At 32.4% G+C, this 26687-nt stretch overlaps 1 protein-coding gene across 2 annotated transcripts; it reads left to right on the forward strand.

The window, feature by feature from the left end:
• Positions 1–10913: 10913 nt before the first annotated feature.
• LOC130821046 (transcription factor bHLH68-like) lies at positions 10914–24216 on the forward strand. Of its 2 annotated transcripts, none has more exons than XM_057686648.1 (9): positions 10914–11518; positions 12598–13003; positions 13097–13180; positions 14034–14099; positions 15386–15451; positions 15772–15828; positions 20560–20604; positions 20934–20999; positions 23818–24216. In XM_057686648.1, the coding sequence occupies exons 1-9, from the start codon at positions 11250–11252 to the stop codon at positions 23944–23946; spliced, it is 1188 nt and encodes a 395-aa protein (XP_057542631.1). In that variant the 5' UTR covers positions 10914–11249; the 3' UTR covers positions 23947–24216. The 2 variants fall into 2 exon arrangements, with proteins under 2 accessions (XP_057542631.1, XP_057542639.1); XM_057686656.1 differs by having other exon boundaries at positions 10917–11518; positions 20934–20981.
• Positions 24217–26687: the final 2471 nt, after the last annotated feature.

Genomic DNA, 26687 nt, shown 5'->3' on the forward strand with positions numbered 1-26687 from the left:
AAGATATACGAAAGGGTTTAAGACGGCTTGGACATGTGCAAAGGCACGTGATATTAGTAAACCGGTTAGTAAGATAGAACATTAGACTTCAAAAGACTTATAAAAGGAGAAAAAGATTGAAAATGATCTGAAGGATATGAGCGAAAAGGGATATGACAGATTTGGATTTACATGTTGAGATGGTAGAAATTTGAATTAAATGGAGAAGAATCACGAGAACCACCATTAGAAATGATCTCTCAATTCTTGTAGCTGACCTTAATCTTCTAGAATCAAAACTTTGACATTACTTTGTATATATATATTCATTCGGTGGATGGGATTATCTGATATCACTTATTTCGAAGAAAATGTGCCTCTTATATATAGTAGTAGTTGATAAAACAGAACAAAAGGGTTATAAGGCCAATTATGAAAGCCATCAAAGAAAGATCTAGTTGCCGAAAATTATTCACTTGAAAACTAAGATAATGAAATTCGGGTAGTATTAACTATCAAGGTAGGAGCTTGGTTAATCAATTTTACAACAAATAAGTATTTTCTGACTTTGTATAAATCTAAAAAAATGTAGAAATTTTTGATGTGCATTTTTGGATTAGAGGGAGGACCGAAAGAAGAGGAGTGAGAATCCAACTGAAGACGGAGAGTGTTACTTGCTTCAAATGAGACATGATTCTATTCTAGTGTGGAGTTTTAAAATCACTTTATTTAATAAAGGAAATTGAATGGGAATGTTAGGAGACGTGTGGTGAGTCATTTTTCCATGGCTAGTTTAGGAAAATAATTCAATAGAAAAATGACATTAAGGAATAAAATAGAAAGAGAAACCAATTGTAGGCTGTTGTGAGTGTGTCCTCAAATTCTTTCATTTATTGTGAACAAAATTCCATCTCTAAGAGTGTGTGCGTGCGCATGGAGATAATTATAAAGAGTTGTGGCATGAAAAGTTGTTATAGGAACATAACATTGCCAATTCCACATATTATACCATTATGCATAGTAAATTGATAGGGTACAGGGTAGATGACAGACAAGTCATATCTATATCCCTTAGAAAAGAGGGAATTAGAAGTGTGATAAAAAAGACCTTAAAAATAGAGAAACCTATAAAAAATGTCGAATGCGATGAGTTATACCATGTGCGTGTTAGAAAAGTTACCAACAAAAATCAACTCCACGTCATGTTTTTTAAATTTTTTTTTTTTAGATGTATAGTATTTGAAAGTAATTTATTACATTCCTCTAGTCCTCTCTTTAAATGGATTATATGTATGAATTGTTTGTCACCATTTCTATTCATACCATATTTTCGGGCGGGATAGTGCGTTAATGATGATGATGTGTTTGAAAGTACTAGAAGATTGCTTATAAACAACATGCACACAGCCATCAAATGATACCAAAATAGTTTTTTCTTGTAAATTGGGTTGAGTCAATTTAGAAAAGAACACATGGTTGAAAAAGATCAATAAGTGGAAGCAATCATGCTTGATCGATCAATTCTTTATCATTGCTTTTGTCAAATCTTTAAAAAATGGATTTTGTGGATATGCTACTTTATTTTTTATTTTATTTTTTTGTTTAATGATCCCTATGTATATTTCAATTGCTATAAACTTTATGCGTTTCTGCTGCGTTTCATGTCCCTATTTGATGTCCCATTTAAAATATGTTTGTAATTTTCCTTGAGTTTTGTGTCATTTTTTTCTTTTTATTTTACCATCTTTTTAAGGATACTACATACACCATTTGATTCTTCTTTCATTCTTTTTGGGGTGAAAAATGGAGTATATGAGGTGAGGACCACTCTCACTTTCTTCCTCTTGTAAATCTGTTAGGGACAATTGATTGATATTCTGTTTCTTTGAAATTGTCATATTTTTCTTTTTATATGCTATTTTTACTTTGAAGTTCTTAACTCCGTCAATGCCTACGATTGTAGCTACTAGCTAGGTTATGTACTATATTCAATTGGATTTATAATCTTGAGAGCTTAATCAAGATGATTAATGTGAAGCGTACTATTTTAGCGGTTTTTTTTCACCTTTATATGCTTTCTCTTTGAAGAGGGTATGAGTATGAAATGTATTCTATATCCTCCAAACTCATGCTACATGTGGAATTTACTAGAATTGTCGATGACATAAAGTGTGCTGTGTGTTTTTGATGGAATGTACTACGCATTCCTTAAAATCAATCTATGTTTTTGATGATATAAGGTGAGAGTGTGAGTTTTGGGAGTAGTACTTTTAATTTCCAATCATATTGCTACATGGTGGAATTTATCGTCTTTCATTTTATACGAATTTCTAAATGTTTTTCTATAAGGTAAAAATGTGGTAAAACATAGAGAAAAGAATATTTTATTTTAGTGGATATTTTTAATTGTAGAAAACATAAATGCAATCATTATTCTAGTGAATTACGATAAACCATTAATTGCAAAGAAAATATGATTTGGCTTGAATACATAATTTCAACCACTTAACTTAAAATCCAACCACTAAAATTGTAAAAATTCTGTATTTTGGCTTAAACATATAAACTTTGATGTTTTGGTGGCTGTAATTCGCAAAAAATAAATATTGAAACAATAATTCGTAAAAGTGTTAAACTTTTACACTGTAGTTCGCAAATTATTCTAAATTGAAATTACTTATATTAGTAATGTGGACAAACTTTAGAAAACAAAAGGAGTACATAAGTATACTTAAAACTTAACTAGTCTTTAAGACAATGTGCCAAAAGAAAACGATTATATATATATATATATATATATATAATAATAATAATAATAATAATAATAATAATAATAATAATAATAAAATATAAACAAATGTTTCAAGCGGCATGATTCATCACCAAAACTCCGATCATTTGTAAGTGAAAGCTTGAAGGCTATGATAAAGTAATTAAACATATATATACAATACAATATATATAAATGTTTGAAATATACAACTTAATAAAATATATATATATATATATATATATATATATATATATATATATATATATATATATATATATATATATATATATATATATATATATATATATATATATATATATATAGTCGATCCAAATACACAAAAGTTAAACGTTAACGATCACGACCCTCATCTATTCTATCCAACTGAGTTGGTCTCCTACGCCTCCTACGATAGTAAGAGGCGTTCGGGTGTCGCTCTGGCAGTGGAGGGGACTGGTACTGTGATGGCCCAGCCTGCGAGGTCCCTGCAATGTCAACGGGGTATGAATGGTCCATCTCTTCCAAATGATAGTCATAAGCAGGAGATGAGACGTGCGTATGGGCGGTAGCCAGTGAGGACTCTGCAGCGACTTTCGGTATGAAGAGCTGGAACTGCGAACCGACGAGCATGCCATGCACAATCCCCCTCACCGGCTCCTCGTGGCTGTACCGCATCACTGTTGCCGCACCTTGTGCCTGCAATTAATATTTAGTTAATGTAACATTATATTATTTAATCGGCAACTTAATCATATAAATGCAAATGAAGACTTACAAATTGGGTCATCGTAGGCGCAGCAGGTGCGTAATGTGCTGCTGCGAAGATGACACGTCGTGTCGTCTATCGGCGCGTGATGGAGAGGAACCACGGCTTGTAGTCGGGTGTAGTAGGTACGCCATGAACATCGATCGGCGCACCTTGTGCTAGCAGCTCCAGTCTACCATCCCAACGAGCGATGTGATGCCAGTTGATGTCCATCCAATATGCCGCACCCTGACTTTTACGCGAAATCTGGTGCAGCTGGGTTCAGTGTCACAAGGCGGTGGAATTCCCTGTAGCAACTCATATTGGCGCAGTACGCGCTTTGGATGTACTTCGACAATGTCGAAGCATATGAGTGGTACAGAAGCCCTCCACGCACCTGAATGAATCCCCGAGTGTTTGGGTACAGTTGCGTAGGCTTCCGCAGGGTATGGGTCCCACAAAAACTAAAATACATGTCATGAAAATGTAAGTGATATGTTAATTAAATTGTACTAATCTTAATGAGTACTGAAATATTTACCTGGTTGGGTCGTAGCAGGTCTAACTGATCTCGGTAGAATCCAAGACCGGTGCCGGTGTGCTTGCGCGTCCGGCGTGCGAAATTCCACCTTGAACCGTACGCAATCTGGTGCGGGTTGTGGTGGAGGAGCAGTATCACCACGACCAACGGTTCTGTAAGGTTGGTCGATAAGAATATGCTTCCACGCCCACAGCTGAACATTGGAAATGTTAATTTTATTAGAGTTAGAGTTAAATGTTAATTTTATCACTTGTAATATGAATATTGGCCCCGCAATCTCCTTGAAGTTCTTTTGAGCAGCGCCACATAGCCTCCTATATAGATATCCAAGGGCTGCGGAGCCCCAGCTTTACTCGGCGATGCGCTCCCACGGGTCATCAAGTAAAGTTAAATAAAGGAGTTGTATTTGGTTGTTTGTTTTATCGGCAAACAACACAGCTCCTATCAAGTATAAGAGGTACGCCTTGGCGTACCTCAAAATGGTGCCTTCATCAGCATCTTTGAGGAGATGCGAGAAAGTCTAAACTAACCACGTGCAGCGCAAACCGCTCCCCCTGATCACTTCCGATGGAGGGCGCTCTCCCAATTTGCGATGCACCATGTCACGCCAGCCTGATAGCTGGCGTTCGGCTGTACACACGGCACGTCCCTCGATGGGAAGCCGCGTTAGTAAGGCTACATCAAGCAATATGATGGTAGCCTCAACTAGAGGTAGATGAAATGTATGCGTCTCCTGACGCCATCTCTCGACCAATGCTGTGATAATGGCACGGTCAACTATGCCATATGCAACGAGGTGAAAGTCGTATAACCTCGCTAGCTCTAAGTACGGGATGATTCTATCATCGATCACCCATGGAACAGAATCTAGATGCGTGGTACCTAGCGTTTCTGCATCGGACACCTATGAATATTGATATATAAATAAGTTACTTGTATGTTAGCATCAGTAAAATGCAAATCACAAATATCGTACACCTAACCTGGGCATCCCAAAGAGGAGTACTCCTGTGCTCATGCTGCATAGTTAAGACACTAGGATCTAGGGGTCCTGGAGCTGCTGGATCCATCTCCTCTACTGCTTTGTTCGCAGTAGCTTTAGTTAATATTACAATTATGTAATTATGTATAATATATATAACATATTACCTTGAGTTACAGATTATCATGCTAGTATAATATATATAACATATTACCTTGAGTTACAGGTTCTAGTGTTGTGACCTTCACTCCCACAACGACGACAATTAGATCGTTTCTTTCTACCCTCATCCATTTCGTTGGCAATTCTCCTAGACTTAGGCCTCCCTTTACCCCGAATTTGATCGGGATCATGTCTAAGTTCAAAGCCCGTGTATTGTGGCCATGACCTCTTATCGATCATTGGCATAAAGTAATGTTCATATGTATTTGCATAACTTTGAGATGTATAGCACGGATCCATGAACCTCTCATATAAAAGGTGTCGTTTGATGCAAACAGCAAGTATATGTGAACAAAGAAGATGGTATATCTCAAGTTTGTTACATGTGCACTTCATTTGATTCAAGTCTACATGTTGAATCTTACCCCCCTTGGACGATGCTCTAGTTCCCCTCCCAGTCTTAACTTCGAATACACCACTTCTATAATCAAATGCGATTATGTCATGGAAATTTTCCTTCTCAGTATTTCTATAGATAATCCTAGTGGCATGCGCTGTGTACATGTGTCCTCCAAGTAACTATGCGCTAGCACGTTCACGTCTTTGAACAAAGTAGTCGTTTACCCGATAGAAGGTGAATTCAACAAGTGTTGTCAAAGGTAAGAAACGTACACCCTTCATCGCATAGTTGAAAACTTCAGCTAAGTTCGTGTTAGTAACGCCATACCTATGACCTCCATCATGACACAATGACCACTTAGACATATCACCCACGTCATCAATCCAGAAAATTGCCTCTCGTTTTGCAGTCGCAATTGCCTTTAAATCATTCATTACCTTTACTTGTTGTCTTTGCTCAACTGTTTTACCAAAAAAATTCTTCAACTGAACATTACCCATAGCACGATTGAAGTTGCTAAGCAAATGGCGTAAGCAAAACCTATGATAAGCATTAGGTGGTTGCCACTCCGACTCTTCCACGGTTGCTAAAATACCAGCATATCTATCAGAAATAACGGACAAACCCATCCTCTCAATGACATGCTTACGAATACAAGCCATAAACCACGACCATGCACTTATATTCTCCTTCTCTACCAATGGCAGTCAATAAGGTATGACGATATTTACCATACAAGTGTGTGTCGTCAATGGCGATAAGAGGTTTACAATAATTGAAGCCTTCAATGCAAGATTTAAAGGCCCAAAAGACATGTAGGAAGGTCCTAATATTAGGTCTTACATATACACCCGTGTCATTGTCCTCCTTAAAATACCACTCAAGTGTACTAACCCCGGGTTGGAATGTTGCAAAGCTTCTAAAAAGCGTGGAAGGAGTGAGTAAGAACCTTCCCAGATCTCGTAAATGGACAACAAGGCTTGTTACTTTGCACACCACGCTCGCTTATAATTTACATCCACACCAAAACCATCTTTAACCATCTGCCGTACGACAGATACCTTAATGGATGGGTCTTTAGCAACACAATTTCTAATGACATTGTTAATGACAGAAGATGTCAGGTGGATGCGTCCAGCCGAAACAGTGTCACTACCCAATACACAAGAACCATGCTTACCCTTATAGGTAACAATATGCTATGAAGATAAATAAGAATCAAACGTAGCAAAAGTCTCCACGAACAACCCCGCTTGCACTTCAATGTAAGGACTGTTTGGTTCGAGGTCTCCGTTATGTACTCTACATTTCTGCAAATATGATACACTCTAATAGCTTCCAACAACGATTCCTTACTATCAAACACCATACCCTTCTCAAACTCTCCATCTTTGGTGTATGTGGTATCACAAGCCCAAGTCCTCCATGAGTTGTCCTCCTCATACTCGTCTAAAGGTGGACAGAGGGCATAAGGTGTAGGCGGAATGATTATAGGAATGTTGTATAGGGTCATGTCATTTGCTAGCACATCCTCATCGACATTCACATCGTCCTCAGAAGGATTGTCAATGAGCTCATTACTCTCATTTCCATCATCCCAAGGTCCCATCTCAGCAGTTTCTCCTAAGTTAACCATTGAATCAATTGGAACTTGATTCGTAGGGGGTTGAGAAAAAGTACAAGATGCGGAAGAAACAACGGGATTTACAGTTTCCTGAGTTAATATAGGCATAGGGGTAGGAGTAGGATTAGAAGCAACTACATTTCCTAATGGTACTTCTTCTATGTATAACTCCAAGAGGGAATTTAGGTGGACTTTGAATGCTCCCACATAGCATCTATAGCCTCATCATCCTCAACAGGAAAGGCAAGCAATTCTCCACTCATGTCATATTTAAAGCTTATATTTACGGTACTTCTAATAGGGTCCAATCCAATCTTTGAACATATAAAACGTTTAAAGTGGTTAAAATCCATGTTCGAATTGCAAGCAAACAACTTACATCTTCCCCCAACATAATGAACTTTGCCACTACTTTCTCGAATACAACCATTCCAATAACATACTATAGTCACGCGAAATGATGCCATTTTCTACATTAATACAAAGAAAATCAACATCATCATCAACTTCATGCCCATACAAGTACATTATATTCATTTAATTATAATCTTTTTTGGTCTAAAAATTATTACTAATAATATTACGTCATTTCTAATAATATTATCAACATTGAATTCAACAACATTACTTCAAAAAACAACATAAAGCTATAAAAACAATTAAAAATTACCTTCAATACTTATAAATGATTAAGAATAGTCTTGATTTAACAACTTGTAACCTACATTTGAAAAAATAAGCAAATTTGATTATAACCCTAAGAAACTACATATACACCAAAAAAACACAAACAAGTTTACCTTTGAGCAAGCTAAAGTATCCCACACTAATTTTAAAGTGCCAAATTGAAAGAGAAATGCAAGAATTGATGGATTGAATCAATGGTTTTAGAGGGAGAATGTTGAGTGTGAAGGTAGGGTATTGAGAAATGGGAAAAAATGGGAAAAAAAGAAACTGATGCGTGTTTTTGTGCAGCAGGTCTGTTCGTAGTTAGTAACTGCGAACAGCTCCAAACCTCAAATTTGGAATTTTCACGCTTACTTTTGGAGTATTTTTAAAAGTTAGATTATTTGTTCTTTTTTTTTTTAATTTTTTCGCTTAATGGTTTCAAATTTTCACAATAACCTTTCATTTTGGAGCAAGTAGGTTACAATTGTTCAATTTATCGAGAATAAACATGAATCGACGATAATTTGGAGACTAGGTAAAAGTATTTGCTAACTGATCCAATGAGTAGGAACTATTTATTTCTTTGTCGTTCAAGAAATGGGCGAATCCCCAAAAAAAAAAATAATTCAAAAAAAGATCTTCATTTAAGAGAACAACTAATTCAATTAAAATCAAACCAACCACTCAACAGCAAATCACAGCTAGATTGAACAACACTTTAGCTTGAAGAACCCTTAAAGTAGCAAACTACGCAAAAAAAATAATGTATATGACACCATTTATTTGTAAAAACCGTAAATAATATGCATTTCAAAAGATAGACGACCAATATCACACAAAAGTAACGTCTAAAACATTCACTAAACTTGGTCATCATTAGATTTGTTATACATTCTCTTCTCATCCAATTTTAATTCAACCAATGATTTTCGCTTTTTCCTTCTAATAACATATATAATTAAGTATACAGAAAATCTTATTAGTCATTGCATCAAATTTTATTTAATAGAGTACTTGATTGATTAATAATTGTAGAGTCCACTAAGTAGGACTTTGTCATATACTCATATACCAAACAATTCACTTTAATCCAATTTGAACTTTTTCTTAAAACGTATGATATTTATAATTGGCGTGACGAAAGTAATTGTGTCATATTGCTAGGAGTGCCACTTCCACTGCCTTCTTCTTGAAAAGCAGAGGTGTTTATTCGGTTCATCAGGTCGATTTTAGATTCGGTGTTTTAGGTTAGTTTAAAACCAGCTTTTGTATTCATATTGATTTTATATAATTTTAAATTCTTTTTGAAGTCAGTTAGTTCAAATCGGGTTCGGTTACAAGATTAAGATAAATATTAAATCGTTGGATCTATTTTAAACACCTCTTTTTAAAAATTTAGATCAATATATATTTTCTTTTATACTTTATCTATCTCCATGACAAAAATTATGTAGCTTAAATATATAATAGCTTTTTAATTTTAAGTCATATATAATGCAATTTTAGGGAGTGGGAGTAATTAAAAGTATTATAAAAATAGAATTTATAGTTGTCCTGAAACTATGTAGGTTTGTCTTTAAAAGTAAAATATTTATACACCTAAAATTAGGGAGCGTCACATTTTTAAGTTTGAAACTTCTAGTTGCTTAATTAATGTACTAGTATTTCTTTCCAAAAAAAACTTATTCTACTGGTATGATAAATATATCCTTAGTTAGCCTTTGAAAACAAAGCTATTTATGATCGGTGTTTGTATTTAGGGTGAATACATTTATATATTTATAAGTGAAAATAAGTCAAACTACCAAATATTTTAATATACACAACCAAATGATTAATAGCGCGCTAAAATTAGTTAATTAAACCAGTTAAGCAAAACGAGAAACAAAAAATATCAATCATTTGTCAAACATAGCACTTGTAGCTAAAACATCAAATAGACAACATACATAGAGAAAAACATATAAAAAAAAAACTATTTAAAAATTAAAAAAAATATTATAAAGATGCTGATAAGAAATATTTCAAAAAATTAACTAAAAATGTTGCAAAATAAATAGAAGGATAGACTATAGAAACTACTATCATGTAATATTCTCCAAATGAATAATTTGAAAATTAATTTTAAAAAATCATAAAAAATTAACATTTCACATCAAAGTTGTTAGATTACTTGGATTCTCTACTTTTGTTTGTTTACACTGAATTATTGAGTGTATACTATAGAGTACACATAGAGTGAGGCACAAAATACCATGTGTAACCCTAATTGTAGTATTATAACTTGATTAACTCTCCTAATCAAAAACTTAATCAATCACAAACCCTTGGATTAAATTAGGATTATTGAGTAGTCCCAAAGCACCACTAGTTTTTTGTCTTAAAGCTCAGACCACCACCTTTTCTTGCCCCCACTTTCTTTTTTTTTTCATAAAGCAAAAGTAAGAATAAAAGACTTAGGCAAATAGATAAACTAAATAAAAGGAGAGATAGAGAAAGAAAGATAGCAAGTAAAAATACAAAAGTAGCTTCCTTTCCTTAGCCCCACAAACACAAATAACAACCCCTTTCATCATAAAATTAATTAGTTTTTTAATAGAAATTATTCACTCAATCCTTTTAAATTTTCATACTTAAGAATTAATTATTTATATAAGCAGTATGTTGGAAATAATTTATGTGTGAAAAAGATTTTATATCGCTAAAATAGTAGTTTGTAGTACATGTATATAATGATTGATGAAAAAATCCTCATAGTACCATATGATTTTGAGAAAGAGTGAAAATCGTTAGTGTTGTATGCAAGCTAACGCTTATTACTCATGGATTTGTGGGTCCGAGCCTACAGGTGCCTTGTGGGTGTGTCCACACAAGTGAGCCTATAGGATAATCATGTGACGAACTATCACAGTAAAATTAAAATTTTTCCATCACAAAAATAAAAGAAAAAGACGTTAAACATCAGACTAGTCCACGATTCTCTATTTCTTTCTCTTTTATTTATATCAATTACAAAGTTCAAATATTTTTCTTTTTCTACTCTTCTAGTGTCATTTTTTTATTAAAATTTAAAATGGGATAGTGGGAGTATATAACTTGGGTTTCTTCTAAAACTATATTTGAAAGAAAGAAAGCTACAAAACAGTTTGAGTGCAAAGGATTTCTCTTTATTCAAGGAAAGCCAAGAGGAAACTAAAACAAGGAGATTAACTAGGAAGAGAAAACTCCTTCTAAAAAGGGTGAAAAAAAGGGAATAAAAAAGTTTTTCTTTTATTATTATTATTATTAAAGCTTAATTAGTTTTTGAAGGTTATGCATAATTAAGTTGTGTTTGTTTGGAGAATTAAGTTAAGCTAAGGAATTAAGGGCAAAGAATGATGGCTAGAAACCCTAATAATTGGTGGAATATGCAGCATAATAACATAAGGTCATCTTCAACAAGTGATCATCAACAACATGAGACAGAAGTTAATCCTACAATTAATTTGTTAATCTCCCAAACACATCTTAATAATTCTCTCTTGCCCCCTCTTCAGTTTTTACATGGTGGATCTTCTTCTTCATCTTCTTTGCTTCCTTTTCTTTCATCAGCTGAACCCCATACTCAAGATCATTTTCCTCATTCATGGAGCCAACTTCTTATGTAAGTAATTAATATTAGCCTTTTATTTTTTAAACTAATATAATCTATAATAATGGTGTTTGGGTCTTCTATTTTCATTTGTATGTCATTCTCGAGTTGATAGTCTCATGGGCTGTAACCTCCTTATCTCTTTTGATAAGGGTATGGTCTGGCGTTATTCAAATTTTCCTATAAATTAAATTCTGACATAATTTCAACCTCCTTATATCTTTTGATATGTATATAGTCTGCATGTGGTCATTCAAACCTCTCTGAACCCTAATATAACTTTTATAAAAAGGATATACCGTATATCATGATAACGAACATCATTATTGGTGTTAATTGGCACTATATCATAATACTCAAATAATTTCTCAATCATCTCAAGACACTAAAAATAAGGATTAATTCCATCCCTTGTTTTTAGGAGTTTGTGCTTTAATTTGTCTACTAGCTAGTTTCAGGAGTTCCTTAATGCTATGTTTAGAAATAATGATTTCATTTAAAAATTTAGAATTGGCTCAAATCTATTATTTGACAAATTAAAAATTTTCAAATTTGAATTTGAATCAAATTCAATCATTGTTTTCAAAGTAGTTAAAATTGAGGATTTAAAAATGACTATCCAAACCTTGTCATTCTCAAATTCTTCATTTATAATTTCACAATTAAAATTTATAATTTAAAATGAAATATTTGTTCCCAAACACTACATAAGGAAACATCTTGGTAAGGCTTATAAATTTTTTTGTCTTAAAACAGTTTTAATTACTGTCTCTATTTTAATCCAAATGTTCTATTTTTTTAAATATTCATCAATTACTTTTTAATATGGAGACAGTACAAACTTATATAATTCATTTCAATGTAAATTTTATTAATATTAGTCTTCTAAAATCATTAATCACGCAGATGCCGAGTTATAAAGAATTGAATTAGAACATTGATAAATGTTCATAAACAAATAAGACATTTAGGCAGAATTGAATGGAATCTTGTATAAAATATTTACATGATTATTGACTAAAAACAGTTTGTAATAACAATTTCAATAATTTTGAAAATAAAAATTGGATTATATTTGGTGATTGTTGCAGGGGAGGAATGGGAAGTGAAGAAGAAGAAAGGTATAGTGATCCAATAAATGAATATGAAGGAAGAAGGGTGTTAAATGAAGGTGTACAACTTGATATTAAGCAAGAAGTTAGTAATCAAAATAACAACAACTTAGAATTGTATGGAAATCAATTTAATAATGAGGAGCAGCAAGATCATCAAGTAGGTGTTAGTAATACTAATAATAGGGCTGCTTCTGCTAATTGGACACAAATCATCCCAGTTTCATCCCCTAAATCTTGTATAACCACCTTAAATACTACTAATAATAATAATACAACTAATAATAATAATACCAATAATAGTAATATGTTGGACTTTTCTACTAATAAACGGTCATTACAAGCTCAGAATCATCAACATGCAGACCATACCGTTAATTCTGAGGTACATATATATTTTTATATATTTTTTTGTTTTGTAAAATAATTTTATGATGTTTTATATGGAAGTTATGGTGTTTAATGGTGTAATTGGCAGTGTAATAGTAGTAGTACAACTAATGGAGGTGTACCACTACCTAAGAAGCCTAGAGTCCAATCCTCTTCTACACCTCCTTTGAAGGTAATTCGCTACATACTCTACCTTATTTCTCTTTCTCTTGTCATGACTACTCAATAATAATAGTAAATTTTAGGTCAAAAAAAAAAAAAAAAAAAAAAACACTTTAGTAGTTAAATTAAAGTTTGAATCTCATCGTATAAGAAACTGACTCAACCATAAGCTTATATTTAGAATGAGGGATGAATGAGCTAGAAACCAACCCAAGTGAAAATACACATCTCAAATTTTATACGAGGTATAAAATTCGAATTTATTATGATTTTTTTTATCATGTTGACTTTGGATATATCATGTCAAGAATTTAACTCGATCAAAGCGTCATATTAATTTTCAAGTACAAGGAATGTAATGTTGTGTTCACACTTATAGCCCAAAAGTTTTCTCCTATGATGTCAGAGAGTTTGTTTATGCACCTAATTAGAGGAGCAAATTCGAAAAAAAAGATAATATTTTATGTTAAAGTGTAAAACATATCCTAAAGCCTCTGTTATAAACTTAAACTTTCAATTTAAAGCCTTATTATATATATTATCTACCGCAACAATTTGAGAAGAGCATCATTATTAGATTTGAACCTGTTCAAGCCACAATAATTCCTACCCTTATTTACTTTATCCTTTTTTTTTTTTTTTTTTTTTTTTTTGCTTGTTATTGGCCAGTAAATTTTCACCTTGATCAGTCTTATATTAACTTTAGCCTTCAATAAAGTGTAAGAACTTACAGATCCTTTTTAAATAAAATAATACTACACTCCCTTCATATGACTTTGCGCTACATTTAACAAATGCATGTAAGAGAACCCAATCTGATCAAGTTTATTTTGGTTAAAAAATGATGTTATTGTGTGCAACAGGTGAGGAAGGAGAAACTAGGAGATAGAATAACTGCCCTTCACCAACTTGTTTCTCCATTTGGAAAGGTAATACTTAATATTTATAAGATCATCTTAGTTTTTCTATTATAGATACATTCATACATACTCCTATAAAATTTTAAAAATTCTTTTCTTTTTAAAATATACTCCCTCTGTTTCCTAATGAAGTTTTCAAAAGAAATTTTCACAGGAATTAAGAATAATAAAATATTTTAGATAATAAATATATTATATAATTTAATAATAAATTTGATTGGAGATAAATAGGGACTATAAGCATTAAAAAAATATTAAAAGAAAGTCAGTGAAAAAATATGAGACCACAACTAATAAAAAAATAGTTTTATAAAGTTAGTGGGAAACATGTGGGGACCATAAGAAATATTAAAATGTTAAATTGAAGTTAATGGAAGATATGTGGGGTCCATAAACATTATAAAAATATTAAAGTAAGTATGAATAAGGTTATTTTTAAAAAAATTTACGATATAAATGAAAAGATTCTTTATAGAAATAATAAATGAAAAACCGCAAAATGGCAAATGAAAACTTCTTTAAGCAACAAAGGGAGTATATAAAGCGCATAACCTGTCTTCCACATACACACTTTCAACTAGTTGATTATTATTAACCTTTTTGTTTGAGGGTATTAACATAAGTATAAAAATGAACTTAGATCACGCATATATATAACATTCTCTAACGGTTTGTCTGGTTAGTGATACTTAATAGTGGTAATGAGAATGATTTATAGAGTAAAATTTCATCAAAATTTTTATGTTATTCCCATGGTGATGAATCTTTGATCACAAAAAATTTTTTTTTGTTTACAAATTTTCATTACTACCTAATACCACATTTGCCAATAGTAATGCATTGAAATGAATTTTATGAAGAAAATGAGATGATTGAAGTTGAACAAGCATAGCCATCAAGTAAGTCAAGAGATTTTTCAACCAAAATTACACTAATTTTTATTCTCATTACCACCGTTTATTACCACCTACCAAACGAGCCGCAAAAGTACTTGCACAAACTATTTTTATTTACCAAGAATTCATCCATTTTTATGTGTAATTTGTCACACAAGCCCGAATTTATTTTATTAGTATACGATTAACCAAACATTACTTTTATACATGTGTTGAACTAAGTCGTTCAGCTATCATATTAAGATTTTTAATTAAATAATCTGGGTTTGAAGTGGCAATTATGATATACTTTATGATTTTTCCTGTTATGGCGTTATTATTATTCTGTTAACTAAAAAAGAAGGAACTGAAAAAGAGAAATGAGGTTTTTCTGTTGTGTGGTTTAATCTCTTTATACAGACTGACACAGCCTCAGTGTTGCTAGAAGCAATTGGGTATATCAGATTCCTTCAAGGTCAAATTGAGGTGATGTTTAATTCTCTCACTCTTTTTTCTCTTTTTTTCTTCCTTTTTAATTAAAAGTACATTATTTTTGTATACATGTGTGCATAAAATATAAATAGAGAATATAAATCTGCCTATAAGGAACTAAAATACCACTGAAGCATGCAACTGTTCGCTGTACTTTTAAAGACCCACATTGGGCTATTTACATACTAATATTGTGTCTTGCTTTCTCTTTATTAATTCTTTTTCTTAAATTAAATTTCTAATACAAGAATTTTTAAGCTATTATTCATGTTTTTATAAATTAATCTTATGCTGTAATTCTATTATGGTTTCAGGCTCTTAGTTCTCCTTATATGGGAAACATTCATGCCTCAGCTAAGAACCAACATGTTGTAAGTACCATTTCCAAACTTAAATATTAATGCATATGATATACATGTGAGTGTGATAGATGAGATTAGTAATATTTCACCTCATATCCGACGAACTTAGGTCCAAACCTAATCGAGCTACGATCCAAGTATTGATCATTTAATTAACAACACAATTATTATTAAATGGTGTATGCTGAGTCAAGATCCAATTCCCATGACCTTGGTGATAGGTTTGATCACTTGGTTGCCCATGCTCTATCTTGCACATTTGAAGATGATGTTGTGTGTGCAAAAGAGTATGGAAGTATATGTTTTGGATCACTTGATGAAGTGATCAAGGTGGATGATTTAGGGTGTCTTAAAAGGCAAGACACGAAGATTGGAACGCTTTGAAGAGTGCTCGACTGGTCGACCATGTATGGCTCGGTCGAGCCACAAGGCAGCAGCTTTCCAGTAGCTTTAGAGGAGCTGCTCGACTGGTTGAGCGGGGGCTGCTTGGGTCGAGCGGCCATCAGTACTTCACAACGTCAGTTTCTGTTTTGCATCCACTTTTTTATGGGCTTTTAAGCCTTTTGTCCCATGTCTGTCTAATATATTTTAGGGCTATATAAAGAGTTTTAAAACATCATTAGGGTATTGGGAGAGGCACATACAAGAGTGAAAGCTAGGGTTCACACCATAGAGTTCTTCATCCTTATATATGCATGTTTGTGAGAGATTGACATCAAAGGTTCAATCTTTGCTTTGAGAGGTTGTTCTTTAAACTTTGTAAGGTGAGTCCTTAATGTATTTTTGAGTATATTAATGACAAGATACTTGTTTTGAGGGGGAGGTATCCTTAGATACCTCATATTTCTTGTGTTTTGTCTTCTTCCATTGTTGTGCTCTGTTTTTATGATTGCTCTTTGCATTAGTTTGTTTATTGTTTCTTCACCATTATCATAGCTCATTCACAAAAATTGGTATCAGAGCTTTAGGTTAGATTGTGGGTTGTTTTGTGGGTGAAAGTTAAAGTCTTTGGTGAAGAATCAATATGGGTGATGGTGCAAAGTTTCATATTCTATTCTTTGATGGAAAAATGAATTTTTCGGTGTGGAGGAGCACTGTAGAAGACTTGTTGGTGCAACAAGGTATTGATGATGCTCTTGAGAAGAGCAAGCCCACAACAATGGATGAAGGAAAGTGGATGGCCATGAAGGAGAAGGCGATGAGCACTATTAGGCTTGCCATTGCACCCCAAATCAAGTACAACTACTTGATGGAGACCTACCCCAGTGTGTTGTGGGAGAAACTTCAAGCGGTTTATGCTTCTAAGTCTCTTACCAACAAGTTATGCTTGATATGGGAGTTGTATCAACTCATGAAGGAGGATGATACTAGTATCCAAGATCACTTCGACACATTCAATCAATTGGTGTGCCCATTGTTGAATGCCGATGAGAAGCTTTTTGATGAGGAGAGAGCCCTACTACTCTTGGCTTCACTTCCTAAGAGCTATAAAAATATAGTTCTAAAGTTGCTCATTGGAAGGGAATCTATCACACTCGATCAAGCATTGACGGCGTTGAGGGAGAATGATAGGTTTATGGAGAGACATGATGGGGAAGACAAGAAGGGGAGTAGTGAGGCACTATTTCGTGAGTGCTCAAGAGGGAGAGCAAAATATAAGCGTTATCAAGCAAGGGGGAAGTCTCAAGGGAGGAATGACTATAGTAACAAGGAGTGTTACTATTATAAGAAGAAGAGGCACATTCAAATGATGTGCAAGGAGATGAAGGAAGACCTTAAGAAGATGAAAGACTTGAAGGTTAGAAGAAGAGATGGTGAAAGTAGCGGGAGTGCCGCTCTAGGCTTTGTGGATGATGATGACTATAATGGTGCGCTTCTTGTTGATGGGGGAGTGACTCGTAGTAAGGAATGGGTGATTGAATCCGATTGCTCATTTCATATTTGTTGTGAGAAAGAGAGGTTTGCTAAGCTTAGCCATTGTGATGGAGGTTTTGTCACCTTGCCTAATGATGAGAGGGTGAAGGTGGAAGGTATTGGTGAGGTTGATATTGTGATACATGATGGTGTCAAGAGAAGGCCAGGTGGTGTGAGGTATGTTCTTAAGCTTGAGAGGAACCTCATATCACTTGGTAGGTTGGAGTCCAAGGGATGCACCTTCAAAGCTAGTGATGGGTTGTTGAAAGTCATTAAGGGGAGCATGGTGCTCATGAGAGGAAGAAGGAGTGAGAGCAACTTGTATGTGCTACAAGTTGATGGTGGTTGCCTAGGCTACATTGATGATGGTTGCAAGTCACCCAAGAAGGTGATGTTTGATGATGGTGAGGAAATTGGTCTTGAGGGGGAGATTGTTGAATCAAGACCCAATTCCCATGACCATGGTGATAGGTTCGATCACTTGGTTACCCATGCTCTATTTTGCACATTTGAGGATGATGTTTTGTGTGCAAAGGAGTATGGAAGTATATGTTTTGGATAACTTGATAAAGTGATCAAGGTGGATGATTTAGGGTGTCTTAAAAGGCAAGACACGAAGATTGGAACGCTTTGAAGAGTGTTGGACTGGTCGACCATATATGGCTCGGTTGTGCCACAAGGTAGCAGCTTTCCAGTAGCTTTAGAGGAGCTGCTCGACTGGTTGAGCGGGGGCTGCTTGGGTCGAGCGGCCATCAGTACTTCACAACGTCAGTTTCTGTTTTGCATCCACTTTTTTGTGGGCTTTTAAGCTTTTTGATCTCAGGTTTGTCTAATATGTTTTAGGGCTATATAAAGAGTCTTAGAACATCATTAGGGTATTGGGAGAGGCACATACAAGAGTGAAAGCTAGGGTTCACACCATAAGAGTTCTTCATCCTTATATATGCATGTTTGTGAGAGATTGACATCAAAGGTTCAATCTTTGCTTTGAGAGGTTATATTAAAGCTTTGTAAGGTGAGTCCTTAATGTATTTTTGAGTATATAATGACAAGATACTTGTTTTGAGGGGGAGGTATCCTTAGATACCTCATATTTCTTGTGTTTTGTCTTTTTTCATTGTTGTGCTCTGTTTTTGTGATTGCTCTTTGCATTAGTTTGTTTATTGTTTCTTCACCATGATCATAGCCCATTCACAACAATGTAACATATATAACATAAGAAAATATAGCATCCAGTTGAATTTATATACACATTTAGAGATGAGTATACAATTTGACGTCCAGCCTATACTAACATTCCAAATACGTTTCCACTGATACTCTTGAAGGCATGAAATCAAAAGAGGGAAAGACAATTGAAAGAGATGTACATAATACATATCTTCTAGTATTAATTTGTTTTGGAGATTTGACAAGAGAAAATAAAATTATTTTGTTTAATTAAATTTCAAAAAAATTGAATTTTTATTTTATGTTAACTTAATTTTATTAACTTGATTATTTTTATTGTGTTGAACTATGTTTTAACAACAATAAATTTTACTAAATTAATATTATTTTTCTTTTTTTGGACTAATTAATGATTTTTACTAAACTATTTTTTCAACTAATTATTGGAGATGACCTATTTTAAGAGCAACATGCACACTTTTGCTTTTATAAAGTGCTTATAAAAAATAATCCTTCTAGTTAAATCCTTACTAGAAAATCAGTATTAACATATATAGACTAATTAACTAACAAGGCGTTATAAGAAAATGCAATATTTTTTGAATTATAAAATATTCAAAATGAAGTCTTTTTTGGTGTCAAAAGTCTTTAAGACAAAGGAATTGATATCAATCAAATTGATTTACCCTTCACATAATTTTGTCCATTAATTAAATTAATCAGCAATTAAAAAGTACTTAAAAGATAAAAAAGATAAGACACAATTATATGGCTTGGTACTATAGAAAATGAATTCATAATGATTAAGAAATAAATCCATAGTAGACTATACTTTGATACCTTAATGGCCCATATTTATACTCTTATTTATTTATTTTTCCTAAATTTGGATGTAAAAGTCAAATAAAATTCAAAATCTCAACCTCTCCGATTAATTAATTAATGATCCTTATCTTATAATTAGAAACAATTTTTTATTCTTAATAACATATGGTGTATATGTAAAGGCATTTTCCCATATGAATTTTGGATTTGGATTAATTCATAATTCTAATGATTCACAATCCTTTTAACCTAATATGCAGCGAGTTGGTTTAGTTACCTCCTTTTGATAGAATATAAAATATTTATTTCAACTATTTAATTAAGCTTTTGACTGGGTTAGTTTTTTGACATGATATCAAAATTAATTACAATTTTAATTTTTAAAACTTAGTAGAAGATTTAGCACCATGTAAGATAAGAGCATATATGGCATCAACTCTGCTAGCCCAAAGAGCTTTTATTGTAAGGGAGAGTAATAAAACTTAAAACATATATACATTGATACGTCAATTAGTAGCTTAAGTTTCACGTTGAGTTGAGAACTTGAGATCCTTAATTAACATAAGTGATAAAGACTTGTAATTTTATTATTACTTGATAACAATAACATTATGACAATGTTTATTATTAACACAAATTCTCGTGTGAGACGACAGTCTCACCATGAGACCTTATTTATACATGGGTTTAAAAGTCCAACTACTAAAATTATTAGTATATAGACTTTTTAATTCGAGGTTGTCGTTTCAACTAAAGATGATATCTAGTGTTATTTTTATCCTAAAACAATAACTAAAATGGACTAACTTTTTTTTCCCAAATTGTGAACAGGTTCATGGAGAAAGGAATTGCCTATTTCCTGATCATCCAGGACAGGTATGTTAATTATTAATTGTACCAATATTATATCATCAAGAATTAAATTAAACTATTTTTAAAGTAAAATACATATTTTTTGTTTATGAAAGACATCTAAAGGAACTATTCTATTCACAAAAGGGATGTACTTAAAGAACATTGTCCTCAGCTTTTAGGGTTACCTTTTGTACAGAATTTTTTGTGAACCAGAAATTTTTGAATTACAAAAATAGGATAATTATAATTAAACACATCTTTACCCTAATTGGAATTTAAAATTAGAAGGTTGAAACTTGTTAATAAAATAAAAATTAATTATATAGTACTTTTTTTACTCCTTTTTGTAGCTTTTAAATGATTCCAGCCTGAAAAGAAGAGGAGCCCCAAACCAAGAGGTACTACTGTTTATTGATGTAAAATACTCCTACTTTTTCATAAATAATTTCACTGCTTATTCTTTGCTTTATTATTCTCTTTTGTTTAAATTTATTTAAATTAAAATGATGACTCATTCATTAAAAATACATAATCATTGTAATTATGATTATCTTACTCATAGCCATCATCATTAGTGAAGTAATTAAAGCACTTGATGACCACTAAACTTTGCTTCATGAACACCATCATTACTTCTTTGATTTTTTTAATTGGTCCACCACTCCACCTAATTATAAATCCAATCTAAAATCTTGAATATTAATCCGTGATTTTGAATTTGTCCCTTTTAATTAGTTTATTTGTGAGTTTTTTTGTTAACACAAATTTTTACTTGAGACCATTTTTTGTAAAGACTATTCTCAAAAGCCAAGTTCAAATCTAATTTATGTTAATTAAAAAAAAGGCCCTTCCTTTTTTGAGAGACCGTCAATAGTATAGACGTCTCTGAAAAGAACCCTACCCACATTCTCAATAATTTTAAAAAAAAAAATTTAAAAACTAACGCATGCGGTTGAGCTTATTTGGAGTTTATAACCTATTAAAGTTGGTGTTATAACATATTAAAGCTGGTATTATAACTTATTAAAGTTGGTATTATAACCTATTTGGAGATATCAATTTTAATAGGTTATAATACTAACTTCAATAGGTTATAACACCAACTTCAAATAAAATTACACAGCGCATTTTTTTAAGGTTTTTTTCTAAGTAATAATAGACCGGCCCATTTGAGACGCTTCTCTTATAAAGACGGTCTCAAGTAAGAATTTATGTAAAAAATAAAATTTACTTTTTCGCAAGGATATCATTGATATAAAAATATATCAAATATAAGAATTAATGCCTTTACGTATTTGCTTATATTTCTCATGTCTCTAAATTTCACGAAGAAATAGGTCTGCCAAATTTAATCGAACTTAAAATCTGCCCAACCGACCCGCTATTTCAAAAAATTGGTGAAGTTTTATGTTTTACATTAATATAATTCAAGCTAATAGAATCTTTTTTTTTTGTCAAAATCATTTTTTCACTTAACTTGATTTATTTCAACGTGCATGATGATGGTTTATTAATTTACTAATGTAACCAGTATTTTCTAATTTTTTTCTTGGGTGTTGGTCTATTATTGTGAAAATTTTCATTTAAGTAGGTGATGAGGAAAAATGACATGTACAAATTAAATGAATATACTATTATAATATATTTTCAGCCTATTTTATTTTAACATGTGTACTTTGTCGGGATGGTTTATCTTATATCAATGAATTAAAAATGATGTGTACACTTTATATGCTAATATTCATATTAAGTTCAGCCTAATTTAACAATAATAGCTATATACCTCTGAACTTGATGCCCTTTTCATATTTGTTTGTCAACGAATTTCATAATTTTTGAATGGAAATGATTTTGATCGCTTTCTTTAATAATTGTCATTCACAACCTATTCATTTTAATATATTTCATACAATTTAAATTTTGAAAAATTTTATGTAGTGATCTTGAGTTTTTGGCTCTTTTACGAATGTTCTTTTAAATTTTTTCCATTTGGTAGACAAAATATTTAAATTAACTATTTTTCGATGGATTTCAAAATATGTGGTTAATTATGGGATCACAACGTTTGTGTTTTTAAAAAAATGTCATTACATTGAGTAAAAATATAGCGTATAATTAACAAAAAAATTTTCTTTTATTTGTCACATGAAAAATTTTAAAAATCAAAATCACCACATAAATTAAAAAATATTTATCTATCAAATAAAAAAGACGAAAATTCAAAATTGCAACAAAAAAGTTTACCCACAAAAAATTTACCCCATACAAACGACAAACCCCCTAGTAGTAGAATATTTTGGGAGGCAGCGGAGTATTTATAATCATTATGCTCTTAGATGAAAGTATGTCTTTAGATTAAAGTCATAGGAAAAAATAAATAAATAAATAAGGTTGTCTCTTTTGAAATAACTTAAGAGCTAATTAAGCTTGTATAAGCTAGTCAATAGTCGCATTCTATTTTGGATAGAGTAGCACCCTATGTTGTGTGAACGTAATTACATTTATTCATCGGATAAATTATCCTCCACTAATTAATTTCAAGAAGTAATGGGCTAAACTTACCAATAGCAAATACATTTTATCTATTTATTAGGAGTGAGTAGTTTACTCACCGGATCAATTAAGTTTTTTTCATGTCGTATTGAGTTTGTTGTCAAAAAGTTTGATATAAATAATATGGAATACATTAGTTGTTCGGTTGGTATAATAAGGGAAAAAAATTAATTAATGTGTTGATGAGAATTAATATAATAGAAATAGGGACATTTTCTGACTCATACTCCTCTTTTATCACTAAGTTCTCAATATTTTTTGACCACTATCACTACAAGAAAACATACGTATGTAAATAACGACAACGCTTTTATATATATAGCGATAATCTTACGGCAGATAAACTTTGATTTTGAAAATTATGATGAATATACTTGCAATGACCACATAGCTAAGCTTTATTGATACGTCTTAATATAAGTTTTATCAACTCTTTTTAGATTTTTAATTATACATAATTAAAGATAAATAAGAGTTGCACTAATAAATTGAATCGAGTCTAAAAACCGAATGAGAACTTAGTGTGTGTTGGAAGGGAGGAAGTATATTTTAATAGGACTATTGAATTTTTGTTCATAATAGTACTTTTTCTTAACTTATATGATAAGAATTTGTTATCTACTAATAACTTTCAATAATGTAATTAATTATGGTTTAACTTTCAAATAAATGTATAATTAGGACAACAAAGATGGATCAAAGGACTTGAAAGGTAGAGGATTATGCTTGGTACCCATATCTTGCACTCAGCTTGTTGGAAGTGACAATGGAGCTGACTATTGGGCACAATCTCTTGGTGGAGGATTTTGATCAATTAATGATAAATAAATTAATAACATGCAAATTTCTGATTACTTATTATTATGTATTTATAATTGATATAAAAACAAAATGCTTGATCTCAAATAGAAGTATTAGTAATTTGCGTTAGTATATCATCATGAGCACTCATTTTGCTTGAATATCAGAAGAATGATTGCTCTTGATGCTATGCATGCCATCCTTTAAATAGCGAATGGGTGTATCATATTACTCCTTATGATTTACTATAATTAATTTTAAGTACCATGACTTTAAAAATCATACGTATTTTACCTTAGATCATTTTCTTGCCTTTTTTTTCTTTTTATTTTGTTGTTTATTACTATTGTTCTTGTAAAAAAATAACTCCCAACTCCTAAGGTGTAAATTATAGTTTCTTTTGTCATTCTCTCTTGATGAAATACAATAAATCAGTATCTATAATATTTTTATTAAATGACTCCTATCCGTGAAGAATGAAGGGGAAAATATATACAATCTTAATTACCTTTGTTAGTGGTAACAAGGGTTGTGCAACAGGCCGAGGACCCATTGAGGACTTGGATTCGACCCCTAAATATGTGGAACTAAAACGAATCGAGTCTCTACTGAAATAAATTTTTTTTGACATTGCTCTACTCCTCATGACTTTCTAGGATATCCCGTTAACTATCGTGGCTACAAGTGTTATAATATGTCATCCAAAAAATACTATTATTAGTAGATATGTTCTCTTTTATTTAAAACAATGGGGTGTTTGGTAAATCAGTGGGTTGGAGGATTTTCAGCTAGTTGGTGCTATTAGTTGGTTCATTGGTCAAACAAGCTAAAAAAACTGTTTGATAAAACAACTTATTGTGAAAGCTGATTGACATTGATAAGCTAAACTAGAACCCACTGCATTTTGGAGCGTGTTCAAATCTTTACTCCTACATCTCACACTTATGATTCCTGACCATGAACTCTTCATTGTATATCATCATTTTAATGAAGTCCCACAAATGGAGCAGCAACAAAACACTTTCTCTCCCAACCAAAGTACACCTAGGAATCATCTCAACAACCCACAAACAACCTCTCTTCTTCTAGAAGCCCAAACACTATCCCACTCCCAATCCATACAAAAAGCATCAAACCTATCCAGTCTATTTCAAGCCTAACAAATTAACACTGCTCCTTGTCCATCTGCTCCACTGACATCCTTTAACCATGCCCAAACTACAAATCCAACCCCTCTTACACAAATGAACCCAACCTAAATGACTCCTCCTCTAATAGGCCCATAACTAAGAGTTAACATAGCATTTTTAAACCTAATCTCAAATATCATACAAGCCTTCATACCCAAGCTATAAAACTCCTTTGCCAAATCCCTTAGTAGCTCTTCAAGACACTAATTAGAAAAGTGGCCATGATCGAAGAATTTGATGCGATGTAGGATTTAGTGTGGTGACGATTTGATGTCAATGTTCTACGTTCTCTTTGGATTTTTATAAATAAAGAAAATCTAATGGTTATTTTAGTCGTGTGGCGCATAGTTCTCAGTTTTACTTTCTCTAAAGCATGACCTATTCATCAATTAGATATCAAATTTATGAGACGGCTTACAAGCATCAACAAATGGGTTTCCATGATCCAACTCGTCCTCAAGAAACTGCGAACTAAATAAGTCTATGACTTTAAATAAGCACCTTGCGCTTGGTACATTAGGTTTGCAACTTTCATCTCCACTACTGTTTTTTCCCATTGTATTTGTGATAACTCTCTATTGATTTACAAGTAAGGTCCCGATTTTGCTTACATTCTTCTTTATATGGATGATATTATTTTTACCGCCTCTTTTAATTACTTAAGAAAGTCAATCCTTCAGTCACTTGGTTCCGAGTTTTTCATGAAGGACTTGGGTCCCCATTTATTATTTCTCAAAATCTCGAGTATTGTTAGTTACTAAACATTCTAGCTGGCATAGTCTCTTGCAAGCCATGTTCCACAGTAATCCACACAAAACCCAAACTTAGTGCTCACTCTACTCACCCATATGAAATCCTTCATTCTATTGTAACATGGCAGGTGCCTTATAATACCTCACTTTCATCAGGCCAGATAATTTTTATAAGGTACATCAAATTGTCTTATTTATGCATAATTTTATAGATTTCCATATGCATGCTCTTCATCAAATTATTTGATATATCAAACGCACACTTCCTCATAGGCTTTATCTATTTTCTTCTCCTTCGCTTATCTTCAGCAATGATGCAGATTATAGTGGATGTCTTGATCCTTGCCGCTGCACTTCCGTCTAATGTGTTTTTCTTGGAGTAACTTCCTCTCATGGTCCTCTAAGAGACAAACTTTGTCTTCTCTAGTATAAAACTTGTATATCGTGGAGTTGTTAATGTCGTTTTTGAATCTTGTTGAAATTTATTACTTGAACTCCATTGTCCGATTGCAAAAACAACATTGCGACAATTAGTGCAATTTATTTATTTGACAATCCAATTAATCATCAATAAGCAGATTGAAATGCATATAAACTATGTCCATGAAAAAATTGCACGATCCAAATTCAAGTTTTTCATGCTTAGTCCCTATATCAAATCATAGATATCTTTACTGAAAGCTTACCCTTAGGACCCTTCAAAAATTTTTGAAAAAGTTTCAATATTGGTCACCTTCTATTTTGACTGTCGGGTGTATTATAATATGAAAAGATATTATTCATTTCTAGACTTCATTTTGTAAATATT

The sequence above is a fragment of the Amaranthus tricolor genome, chromosome 1 (assembly GCF_026212465.1).
Source record: "Amaranthus tricolor cultivar Red isolate AtriRed21 chromosome 1, ASM2621246v1, whole genome shotgun sequence".
NCBI classification, from domain to species: Eukaryota; Viridiplantae; Streptophyta; class Magnoliopsida; order Caryophyllales; family Amaranthaceae; genus Amaranthus; species Amaranthus tricolor.